The sequence below is a fragment of the Brachycentrus maculatus genome, unplaced genomic scaffold (genome assembly GCF_059751285.1).
Source record: "Brachycentrus maculatus isolate JH-2025_06_01 unplaced genomic scaffold, ASM5975128v1 h1tg001698l, whole genome shotgun sequence".
Taxonomy (NCBI): Eukaryota; Metazoa; Arthropoda; class Insecta; order Trichoptera; family Brachycentridae; genus Brachycentrus; species Brachycentrus maculatus.
In genome coordinates, this window is record NW_028282301.1 from 12,129 (window position 1) to 25,424 (window position 13,296).

At 40.3% G+C, this 13,296-nt stretch overlaps 1 protein-coding gene and 2 pseudogenes across 1 annotated transcript; all 3 read right to left on the reverse strand.

The window, feature by feature from the left end:
- Positions 1–517: 517 nt before the first annotated feature.
- Positions 518–1,658, reverse strand: LOC148298712 (acyloxyacyl hydrolase-like). The gene is made up of 2 exons (XM_088276695.1): positions 1,655–1,658; positions 518–1,143 (listed from the first exon to the last, which is right to left on the reverse strand). Exons 1-2 carry the CDS (start codon positions 1,656–1,658, stop codon positions 518–520), a joined length of 630 nt encoding a protein of 209 aa, XP_088132821.1.
- A 3,664-nt stretch (positions 1,659–5,322) lies between these two features.
- LOC148298713 (cilia- and flagella-associated protein 20 pseudogene) lies at positions 5,323–8,007 on the reverse strand (annotated as a pseudogene).
- A 2,979-nt stretch (positions 8,008–10,986) lies between these two features.
- Positions 10,987–11,574, reverse strand: LOC148298714 (cilia- and flagella-associated protein 20 pseudogene; annotated as a pseudogene).
- Between the last annotated feature and the right edge of the window lie 1,722 nt (positions 11,575–13,296).

The following is a 13,296-nucleotide window of genomic DNA, read 5'->3' on the forward strand; positions in this document are numbered from 1 at the left end:
TAGGGGGGTTAGCATTCTGCCTCGGGATGTTCATTATCGGAATTGTGCTGGTGCTCATGATGAAATAAGTCAAAAATAGAGAAAGAGCAGAAAGCGAATCATCAGAGCGTCGAAAGTCTTTGAACTCCACCAGAAGCGAAGGCGCTGATGGTAGCTTCGGCCAGTCGGATTCAGGCAACTTGAGGGATAGCTTACTGGATCCGTCCGAGAGTGATGAGCATGAGCATGAGTAGAATAATGAGCAGAATGTTGAGCAGAAGATAAAAATGAATGCGCAACTTGTGTAAATTACTAATAAGTATAGATAAAACCAGGAGGACCTCAACCTCAACTATGATCCACTTTCATGATTATCATTATTTATATTCAATCCAGGTTAATATGTCTATAATCATTTGAGCACTTCCAGGTTGAATACTTTGCGGATGTCGGCATTGTGGGAGTTCTTGGCACCGACCCATTGTGGGTGATTGTCCTGAATAGTCTTCCACAGCCAATCTGCAAGATAAGAATGGAATTATCCATTTGGATGAAATCCATCGCATCTTTCAATCATATCTCTTGGGTCTCCTCCTTCGGTTATCCTCCGGTTCAGGATCTCGTATGTCGGAAAATCATAATAAGCAATATCGAAGTTCCTAAAAGTATGCCCCTCATCGATGATCTGCTGGTACACTTTTGATAGATTATGCGCTCGTTCTGTCGTGAACTTCCTGACAGTTTCATTGCTGTTGAGCCACCCCCAGCACGGGCTGATCTTCAGGCAGTTCAGGAAATCATAGACTGCGGTGTAGGTCACATTCAAGGGATGGATATCAGCGTGGAGATTCTCATATAAAAGATCCCCATCTCCAAGTCCCAAGATGAAGAGGTGGCTGCCCTTGGGGACTTTTTCATCCAAATAGTTCAATAATTTCAGGATGTTTGCCTTGAAAACGGGCTCCTTTGTCATTCCATCGAAAGATTTTGCACACACGTCATTGCCGATGAGTTCCATGAACATCAAGAGCGGGTGGTCCAGGTTTTTGTCTCTGCTCACAGCCTTGATGTTTCCCCAAGTGTTCCCTGAGTCCCCACCATTTACGCCAGCATTCTGGTAGTCGTTATTATTGCACAAGTTCCAATCTCTCAAATATTTGTACACTGAGTGCCGAACATACCCGTTTGTCACTGTGTTGCCTGTGTATCCAGATTATTGAGGAATGTCAAGTTCATTTGCAACTCGGGCCAGTAAGTCTTTGTATGTGCCTTTCTCTATCATGGTTGCATTGAAGTATTTTTCGGGAATCGAAAAGTGGGCTCCGGCCGAATCGCCGATGACTGCTAATCCAAGCCGAGTGGAACCTTCACAAAAGTCATGCTCATAGGACCTTCCGGTTTTTGGGTTAAGTCCGAATATTCCATTGCAGTCGTGATCAATAATCTTGGAGCCAGTTTTCCTTCCCGGGTATATATTTCGATCGAGCTCATTGCAGTCAGCTCCTCTCCAATTATATCCTCTGAAGGTTGAAATATCTGAAAATGTGTCATTATCCAAATCGAATGGTGGAAGATGACCATCTCCAAACTTTTTGGTAAAAATATGCACCAGCCAATCCCAAGGGGCAGGTGCGGAATCTTGAACGGATTTTACGACTGGCTGCTCGGAGTTTACCCATTCTGAAGGCCCACTAATTCGGCAATTGGGATTTGTGCAGAAATTGATCCCCAGACATATCGCATCAGCGTTCTACTTTTTCTCGAAAGCTCGGATGATGTACGGTCCAGCATAATGCACAAAAGCCTAGCAGGTTGGCCTGATTGTGCCTGTGAACAGATCGCAGAACTCCCTCTCGACAAAATCGGTAATATTTTTGCTATGCACGGAAATATAGTTCTACATAACTTTTGTTATCACAACACATAGCGCACATTTATCATCGAACCCATTAGGATGCTCGGCTGAGAGAGGAGATCTCTTGAAATCCATATTAGTGCACTGGGAGTTCAACTTCTTCAATCGGTCATAAATCTCCTGAAAGTTCTCAAGCCAATCCGATTTAATCCCGAAAGTGGCGACTTCTCTGAGCATTTCAATACAGGTTAAAGGCCCAGACTCCGTCAGGAACAGTGGCTCCTTAATTTTAAGTTATTCTTCAAAGAGTTCGACGGCAACAAATATCTTCATGGCATAGGAGAAGGCCTTGCTGGTATCGCCCGCTTGATGCAACTTGTGAATTTAGGCAAATTATTTTTAGAAGTGACTGAGGAGGTGGCTCGAAGTCAACGCAATCATGAGGAGTGAAAGTATCCAGTATTTCATGGTCCCAAAGGAAAGAGATTTATAATTAAATATAGATAGTAACCTTGTAATATGTGGTCCCTTAGTGCAAGCTTTCTGCAAACTAATAATTATTTTATTTGGAATCTCATATTGTCACGTATCGAAGCATCAAGAAACGTATGCACTATAAACTGAGTCACTTTAAGGTAAACTTGCTCTGAGTAGCACTCATGCAAGCACTCGAATAAATTGATAAAATACAACTTAAATCTTCATGCATTATTCATATCCAACCCCAACCCCAACCCCAACCCCAACCCCAACCCCAACCCCAACCCCAACCCCAACCCCAACCCCAACCCCAACCCCAAGAGTCTATAATGTAAAATGGCTCATAATAATCTGTATTGAATGCAACATATAATGTTATGAGTGATAAAAGGATTAAAACAAAGAAACCGGCAATTGAAATTGTCCCGACTCCTCCATAAATCCCACAAAGAAAGGCAACTGTCGTAGTGGAAGAGCATATTTACGACTTGATATTCGCAGGCAAGATATCATTGCCCAAAGAGCCTCAACACTTTTTTTTGACGAAATAAGGCAAATAAAAAGATATTCAAGCATCTCTCGCCTCCAAGCTCTCCACATTTGAAGTAGGCCTCAAATAGATCTAGGATAAAGTAAATGCTGTCACTAATCTAGGAAGCAGAGAGAAAAGAAGAGAAAGAGAGGAAGAAAAAAGCGAAGTAGTTCGTCACCAAGCTACAAAAATAAAAGTAGTAGTTCCATGCCAAAATTCATTTTGAAGAAATGGCGAACCGGCTCAAAATCGGATCAGTTTCCGATGACATTGTCAAGGCCATGAGGGAAAGAAAAGAGGAGCTCATGAAGTAAAGAAAACGGGACCTCGAGCTAAGAATATACTAGAGCATCAACAGGAAAAAAAGTAGAGAGCAGCAAAACATCAACAATTAGCTTTCATATTGGGTCAAGGTCAAGTAAATCGAGGAAAAAAAAAGGCACTTCTCCTCCCACAAAGCTCTGCCTTCCATTAGCAACCCTCAAAAGGAAATCGGAAGAAGCTCCAGCCTGAAACAAATTTAAGTGTTTCCAAACCAGAAAGTTGCGACCCGTAAAAACAGTGAAGGCTCCCACAAGAAAAGCATAAGCAGTGACCATGCCGATTATCACGACATCGTCAATAAGTTTCTGTAAAAGATAAAAGTAAGGAAAGAGCGCTACAGTGATCGAGCTCCCAACGTCAAAACAATTGAACTTCCTGATTCGGATCAAGTGTCGCAATCAAACAAGTAAATATCGTCATTGGCAGCATTGGATGCGAGTGGCGTGAGTAACAACAACAACTATAGTTTGGCCCCCACTGTGTTCTTCACAAATAAAAAAAAACGCAAATAGCTTGGCGATGCATACCTCAAGGAAGCCATTGAAGTTGGTAAAAAATCAATTATTGAATAATCCCGCATCCATTCAATGGACAAATCTAGAGAATAAAACAATCCTCTGGAGCAATCACATGAGGAATTAACAACCAAGAAGGCCTCAATGAACAGCAACAAAAATGTGGGTTAGCTCCAATAGAAATATAACAAAGTGTTTTAGAAGTTGCTGAACCAATAATTGTAGAAGTCGCAGGCACTCGAGATACTTTCCAGTATTGAAAGAAGGCTTGACAGAATTGACGGGCATAACATTCAAAAAAGGTTGGCTAAAAAGCTCGCAGTTTTCTCACAAATCGATCCACAGCCCGCAATGCATCCCCAACAGTAGAGCCAATAGCCCAATTTATCATCAGCAAACGAATATTAAGTTTGATTTTGCTGGATCTGCTCTTGGTACAACTATTCATTCAATTTATAATTTCCATCCATTAATCCAATTCCAATGCTTGTGTTTGAAATACTTACCCATTTATCAATTCTATATTGCCCTCCGTCATTTGAGCGCCATTTGAGATTCGAAATTGTAGGATAGCCTAACATAATAAAAGACACTTCACATCAAAATAGATGGATCAACAATTATTTATTTATTACTGCCTCTATTTGTCAGTAATAGCCATGATTGGCTCTTGGGGAAGGTTGTCCATTTAAAACTATCTGCTATTGCAACATAATTCATTTAAATACCGATATATAATTAAACTCTCTATTGAATAAGATTGAATAAAATTTAATGAATATCGATGGAATTCAAAATACTTTTTAATTATAATATGCGTATACTTTTCATTTATACTTTTTATATGTTGTACCTACATACAATGTTCCTCGAGCGACTGCCTGCGACTGCAGGGTGAGGCTTACCAAATAGTTTGACTACATTAACTTATTATATTTCCTTACTATTTTTGTTTCCGTAAACTTTTAATCAATCGGGAAGTATGATAGTCAGATTTCATTATCTAAGCATCGTTCTTGCAAATAATACCAAAAATTATTGCTAGGTGCCACTTCACGATTCAAGCATAAAGATGGTATGGAATTGCTTGGGTCGTAAAAATATAAATGGGCCATACTTTTGAGTTAACATAATAATATTTATTCAAGAAGCCAATAGATGCCACTAACTTGGTCGTAGATTGTGCACAAGATGAATGGGGACAAACAGTAAGTCATGGAATTCATCAAATGCAATCACATTGAAGTTATCAAACATTGCACATACAAAATCAAGCATGGACAGAGCCTAAATGAATTCTACTTGGTGCATGCCAAATTGAAAGAGTTCTGCAAAACTGGCACAAACTCTGCCTATATCATCGAATACTTCAAAGAAGTATAAAAGATTCAATTATGATTCTGATTATTGCCTACCTCATTGTTCTGAGATTCTCATATTGAACTTATTCCATAATTGGTTACTAATTTAACTTTACACTAAGCCTAATGCTTATTGAAAACTTATGGTCGAGTAGCTTGAAATTGATGGCCATTTAAATGAGCAATAAATGCATGAAGTGTGAATTATCTGCCTCTTCAAATATATAAAATGGTAGTAGTTGAATTGTATAATTAAATGCATCTTCGAGATAAGTGTTAGATATCAGAATCCTTCCAATCCCTCATTCTCATTATCTCCCTCCTGCACCAGTTCCTGCCTTTATGACTCCTCTGCTTCGTTATTCTACTACTCCTTCTCTGCATCATTCAAATCCACGTTCATCCCGATCAACATGGACTTAATGCTCTGCGTCTTTTTGTCATCTTCGGGCAGGTATCGTAGACATCTGCGATACACTTCCTTCAAGTAGCCCTCGCATTGGCTATCGTCTCCAAATATCTTGTAGAGAAGACCTATCGAGTAGTAGGTTCGCATGACGGGCGTAAAGACAATGGAACCCTGTTCATCTTCGTATGCTTCTTCGAAATGCTCTAGCATATTAATCATGATATACTTTCGATAAAAGTGAGATAGTTTATGGCCTCTTCGAGATTGAGGAGGTCGATCAAGAACTTTTCCTGCTCCTCATCCCTTTTTTCATACACATTCTTCAGGTATCGATACCATATCTCGGCCACTTTCGCAAAGAAGGCCTATCCTGCAGATTGATTGCCCGAATCGATGAAGATTTTACCCAGCAAGAAGTAATTCATGGCGACCTACGGGTGTTCAGGACCCAGCTTACGGCTCTACAAATAGGTCTATCATAATTGAATATGGCATACGGACTGCTTTAATTCGTTTATGGCTTACTTGAAGTCTCCTTTGACTTAATAGAGCTTGGCGAATGTCCGATGCAGACTAATTTTGGTATTGACTTCTTATCTAGGGTAGAATGTGATGTTACTAAGGCGTTAATATGATTCCCCTTTATTTTCTCTTGTCGCTGGTGAGCTTATCGCTGCTCTTCAGGAAGCTCCAGTGAGCTGCATTCAAATATTCTTCTGCTTTTTTCAATCTTCCCTAGATGATGTGAATTTCCGCGAGGATGAATAGCCCAGGCAGCAAGAATACCGAATCGTCTCCCCCAAGCTTGTCTTTCTCTTCGCTGATGAACTTATACAAATCGTCATGCGCTTTCTATTAAAATATGGTTTTATTCTACTTATAGATCTCCTTCCAGGATGCTCTTACGCGCTTCATATACTTTGCTTGATAGTTCATGCTTTGCCAATCTTAGCTTTTATTTATCCTATGCTTGATTCTTTGATTTTTGGGCCATCCTGTCGATTTTAAATATATAACTTATATCTCCCTGTTTGTATTCGCATTCTAACAATAAGCATATCTCCGAATTAATTTTATATCTACGAATTCATACAGTATTTACGAATTCATATAAATGTATAAGGATTCACACAACTATGTAAGGATTTACACAAATATCTCATTGGAAAGTATGTCATTTTTTAAATAGATCTTAGCTCTTCGACACATCTTTCAAACTATATTTATTCTCGAGAGTCTCTGAAGCTTCTTCCAATGAATACGTTATTCTTTTCCTGTACTATTTTTCTTCGAAGTGCTTATTTTCATTGATAAATGAATACCCTATTTTTTCGAAGAATTTCACTGAAGCATAATTGTCGCTCTTTATCTTAGCTATTATTGTGTCTTTGTTGTAGATACCTCTTGCAAAACACTCTATCGCTTCCATGATCTCATATGCGAGCCCTTTGCCCCGAAACTCCTTAAGCGCAATCATTATGTTAATTTAAGCCTCATTCGTTTCAATCCACGGCGAAAAAAACAAGTTTACGTCTCCAATCATTATTTATTTTTTTTAGTCGGCATAAAAAACTAAAAACGTATATTTCTATGGTGCTTCCAGCCACGACTTATGATTGCTGTATTCTTACTCGATTGTGAGAGGTTCAGAGCCAGTTTGATAAAGCAGTTATAGATCCATCTCAAACCATTTGTGATATTATTAAACGTATTTGTAGCAATAGGGCTTAAGAATTAAGTTCTTTGTTCTCAATTCAAAGTGCAGCTTTACAGATGTTATTTATGGTGTTAGAGGGCTCTGATCTTTCATTAACAGCTAATTTTTATAAAGCGAACTATTGTCATAAAGAAAATACGGAAGTAATTAATGTGAAATATAATCATCCGAATTGGGCCGAACTAACTGTAATTAATCACTGTTGCTTTTGGATGGGGAGAAACAGTTTAAATTCGGGCGGCAGTTCCTATTCGCTGTACAGTCGGTCCGAAAAGTATATTCTGCGGATGCGGCAGTTCGCGTGGATGGTCACCCGCAGCGTCTCAATGTAATTCGAGCCGTAGGCCCTGCGCGTGAAGTCCGACAGATTGAACTGAATCTGATTCCAGCCTGCAATTACTATGAAGCGTACCCTCGTCGAGCCGCATCGGCATTGTGCAAATGAACGGCTTCACGCGCGTCGTCGACTGATAGTTCGAAGCGCGGAATCGCCGGCGCACGTTTTTGTCGTCGAGCACCTGCACCTCGAAGGTGAAATACTTTTTGAGCTGAGTAACGAGGCGCGTACGTTCTTAATGATCATAACGAGGAAGGGCAGTTTGATGCCGAGGGTCTCGGCCTCGTTGGCGGGAGACGTGATGAAGGCCGTGGTGACGTTGGTGCCCATGATTTCGAGGACCGAGGATTGGATGTCCTGGTCAGTGAGCCTTTTGATGTGCCCGTTTTGAATTGCGCTCGCGAAATGAGTACTTTGCTTGTCCCAGATTTGCAGCGGCTTACTGCCGATGCTGTAGAGGATCGACAGGAACCCCGACTGATACGCGTTCTTGAACATCGATTATGAAACTTATATAGATTCCATAAAGTCTTAATATTCAATTTATTCATATATGATATCTATTGGTTATTGGCTCTTCCTAGATATGCTTTTAAGGGTAAGTAAAAATATATATGATCTGCTCATTAATCTATTTTATTTTCCTTACTCGATACTCCTCTCTTTCTGGCGACTTCCACCAGGTTTTTGACTATATTATTGCCTTACCCGAGAGCCATGACCTTTTCTTACATTTCCCTAAGTTTCTCTTCGCCCTTTACTAATTTGCTCATTTTCTATTAAAGCTTACTCTCTTTTTCTTTTTCTGCCCTGATATCGGCATTCAACTCCTTTATTTGAGCTCTGAGTTAGTCGATTTATTTTTGTTTGTTACTAAGTTCGGTATTGTAGTAGTTTTTAAGGGAGAATTATAGTAAGTTTTTCTCACCCGCTAAGTCAGTTTGGGTTTTATGGAGAGCAGTTTGGTTTTATAAGTTATTGAGCTCGGATTCGTCGATGAGCTGCATGAGCCTGGCTTCCAACTTCTTCTTATCATGAAGGAGATCTTGCCTGATGGATTATAGTTCGGATTTCTAATTGTGATACTTTTCATTGAGGAGTTAGTAGTCGTTCGAGGCCTATTTCTTGATTCGGCTGATTTCGGATTCATAATATTATTTGTCGTTTTGGCTGATCTTTGCCTTCTTCTTCAACTAGTTCTCATAGAAGAATTTCTACTTCTTGATTTCCGTCTCTAACTAGTTGATCTTGTCGCGCAAAATATCAGCCTATTGTTCCTTCGAGGCGATTTATTTCTGGTGATTGTCAAGAAGCAACTGCTTTTGCTATTCTAGTTGCTATATCGACTTATCTTTGCCTTCAATTATGAGCTGAAGCTGCTTCTTTTCTCCATGGGCGAATCGACCCTACCTTGATTTCTCTTCTGTTTGCCTGATCACACACATTGAATTCACGGAGATTCTAGATTCAAAGTCAGCAATTTATTATTTACGCTCGATGAGCATGTTTGTAATTCTAAGTTAGAGCTCTCCAATTCTGCCTTTCATTTTAGATACTTAAATTTCGAAGGTTTTTCTCATTTCGTTTTTCTATTGGAGTTCTCGATGGACTTTTTCTCGATTCATGAGAATGATGTCGTCCTTTTATTGGATCTATTGGGCCATGACACTCATTTCGTTTTCATAGTAGCCTCGAAGGGCCTCCAAGTCTGCTTTCCGGAGATGTGCCATTTTGATTTTGAGTTATTCTTCCTCTTCTTGGCCATTCCGTATTTCTTCATCCCAGTTGCTCTTGAGCAGTCGCTCACTCTCGCCATGCTCCTTGCTGAGCCTCTATCTTCTTGCCCTTTCCTCTTCGATCAGAGCCCTGAGAGCCCTGATTTCCTCAGTCTTGGTGTCACAGATCTCCATCAGCCTGATATTTTCGTACTTGAGATTCTCCAGCAGCTGCTAGTAGTACCTGTCCTTGGTTTCCAATTCAACCTTTCTATTCTTTGCCGAATTTTATCTTTACAAAGCCAATTTAGACTTGTAGTCCTCCTCATTGGTGATTATTTAGGCTGAGAGCTCTACAATTCTGGTTTGCAAATCTTGCACATTGTTTTCCTTTTCGACATCATTGTTCAAAATCTGAGTATTGAGCTTGAGCATTTAATTGCTTTTCGCTGTCATGTTCTTCTTTAGAGCAACAATTTCATTTTACAACTGCGTCTTCACAATCTCATGCTCATTGATTAGATCCTTCTCTTTGTTCCTAAACTCGGAGTCGTATAGCAGTTTCAATTCGGACAGCTCGATATTGTTTGCATGGCTCAAATGGGTGATCTTCTTGTTGTTTTCATGAGTGATGGTTTCTATCTTTGAACTCAGCAATTTGATCTGGTTTTCGAGGGAGCAAATTTGTTGTGTCTGATCAGAAATTTGTGATTTGTTTTTGTTATTTTCGAGAGTGAGTAAATCGACTGAATGAGCATGGGTATGCAGTATGTTTTACAGATGTTTGCGATGCTCTCGGGATAGATTCTCCTTCAATGCTTCGATTTATTGGCATTTCACTAACTCGAGTTGGTAAATATCCTAATTCAATTGGGCAATCTAATCCATGAGCCTTTCATTCTGGTAGTTCTGCTCTTTGATTTTCATGGCATACTCCTCTAGGAATCTGTTTTTTTAATATTAGATCTGCTTGAGAGTCTGCATTTCCTGGGCGACTTGGTCCTCAAGCTTCTTCTCTAAGATCAGGATCATCCTGCTTCTCTCATTGAGTATGTTGGACATCTCGTTATTCTCGCTAAGCAAGTATCTATTTTGCTCTAGCAGAATTTCCAGCCTGTTGCCATTACTGCTGGATATGTTGGCTTTCTTTTCAGTTATGCGATAGCCATATTCGGGAGTGTGACCGGTTCGAGTTTTATCGAATTTGTGAGCAGTGCTAGGGCCAACAATGTTATCAGCGATAACTGAATGACTTAGGTTAGATTTCTACAATATTTGACAAATGTACCTCTGCCAATCTAGAAGCTTATTCTCTGTAAGGGGATTTCGATGCGTTATTGTTGTAATTATTGCGGCGATAGGGTGAGACCATCGGTTTCGACGACATTACCTGATAAAACTGATAAAATTATAGGCAAGTTTTAATATTAAATTATATGTAACATCATTAAAATTAGGTGGAGTGGTTACTGTGGATCGAGGAATATATATATTTAACATCTGCCGGCATTCAATCATTATTCTGAGACCCATTCAGTTTATGTTTAATTAGGGAAGATATCTGCAAAGACAGTAATGTTCAGGATTATACATCACAGTATACAAATTGAAGAGAATTGTTTTCAAGCTCTTTATTGCAACACCAAAAGGATTAATCAGTAATAAATGTGAAATATAATCATCCGAATTGGGCCGAACTAACTGTAATTAATCACTGTTGCTTTTGGATGGGGAGAAACAGTTTGAATTCGGGCGGCAGTTCCTATTCGCTGTACAGTCGGTCCGAAAAGTATATTCTGCGGATGCGGCAGTTCGCGTGGATGGTCACCCGCAGCGTCTCAATGTAATTCGAGCCGTAGGCCCTGCGCGTGAAGTCCGACAGATTGAACTGAATCTGATTCCAGCCTGCAATTACTATGAAGCGTACCCTCGTCGAGCCGCATCGGCATTGTGCAAATGAACGGCTTCACGCGCGTCGTCGACTGATAGTTCGAAGCGCGGAATCGCCGGCGCACGTTTTTGTCGTCGAGCACCTGCACCTCGAAGGTGAAATACTTTTTGAGCTGAGTAACGAGGCGCGTACGTTCTTAATGATCATAACGAGGAAGGGCAGTTTGATGCCGAGGGTCTCGGCCTCGTTGGCGGGAGACGTGATGAAGGCCGTGGTGACGTTGGTGCCCATGATTTCGAGGACCGAGGATTGGATGTCCTGGTCAGTGAGCCTTTTGATGTGCCCGTTTTGAACTGCGCTCGCGAAATGAGTACTTTGCTTGTCCCAGATTTGCAGCGGCTTACTGCCGATGCTGTAGAGGATCGACAGGAACCCCGACTGATACGCGTTCTTGAACATCGATTATGAAACTTATATAAGCTCTGCAGCTTAATGTTAATATTTATTAATTTTTAAAATTGGCATATAATTATCATTGTCAATTATGTCTGTTTAAATAAAATGATTTAAAATGCAATATACTGAGCGTTGTTCGAGTGCAGATTCAGAATAATTGACTAACAATTGTTTCCTTAAAGCAGCATTAAAATTGGGTCTTTTTTGTGAGTTTGAGCGTATTTAGTGAGTAGAAAGAGAGTAGATGAAGGAGAGGGATTAAATATATATAATATTGATTTTAATATTCGCATTTTATATTGGTTGTTGATATGGACAGAGAAGAAGAAGAAACCCTAAATACTCCCGGAGTCATTGATAAATATCAGTCATCTGCGAAAGTCACCAACGGTATCGATTACATTTATATTAGAGGTTCTAAGCAAGCTCGTGAAGAAGATATCGGTTGGCTCCAAAATTATCGATCTTTGCGTACTAGGCGATAATGAAATGCTCCAAGGGCTCGACAAAGTATTTAATAAGAAGCAAGTTTTTAAGGGAATCGCCTTCCCCACTTGCATTTCGGTCAATGAAATATGTGGCTATAACTCACCCTATCCAGAAGACTCCACCTCCATCCAAGAAGGGGATCTCGTCAAAATTCAACTCGGAACGCATATCGACGGGTTTGCCACCTTGGCATCGCACACCCTCGTTGTTCAATCTGATGCGAAAGCTCCGATTACCGGAAAGAAGGCTGATGTTATCCTAGCTGCATATAAGGCGGCTCAAGCTTCCCTGCGATTGTTCAGGCCAGGAAACTTTAATAACCAAGTGACTGAGATAATTAGAAAAGTCTGTGAGGCCTACTCAGTGAGCCCATTGGAGGGTGTAATTTCTCACTAAACAAAAAAGCATCTAATCGATGGCAACAAGGTCATTATCAACAAAGAAACCTTCGAGCAAAGAGTGGAGGATCAGTAATTCAACATTAATGACGTCTTTTTATTTGACGTTCTCGTGTCTTCGGGAGAAGGAAAGCCCAAATAGGTACACACTCACATTATCTGCAGCCTGACGTGAAATGCACAATCTACAAAAGATCTCTAGACCGAGCTTACAACCTGAAGATTAAGCAGAGCAGACAGTTCTTCAACGAAGTCCAAAACATGTGCCCTTCCTTCTGTTTCAGCTTGAACAGCTTCGCAGACCAAAATGCTGCCAAGATCGGGTTGAAATAATGCTTATAGCACTAGCTCTTGGTTCCATATCCAGTCCTATCAGAAAAACCCGGAGATGTAGTTGCCCAGTTCACAATCACAGTCATGATCACAAAAGGAAAAACCATTGCTCTCACTGGGTTACCCATCGACGAAGCACTCTATCAAACAGAAAATAGCATAAAGGACGAGGAAGTAATCAGTCTGCTTGCTCAATCTCTCGACAAGCCAAAGAAGAAAGCAGAATGACCAGGATACTTGAAATGATAGCTCATTATTGTTGTCACCTATTGCGACTAATTTAAATATTAATTAGCGACAATGCTTGCCTCGCATAGATATTGCATATTTGCCGACACGCACATATTTGATGCTTGTCGGCAGATATTCATGTGAATATGATAAATAGTTTGCTGATGATTAATAATAAATAATTTGCTAGCCAGGATCAGTATGGGGTTGGGGTTGGGGTTGGGGTTGGGGTTGGGGTTGGGGTTGGGGTTGGGGGTTGGGGTTGGGGTTGGGA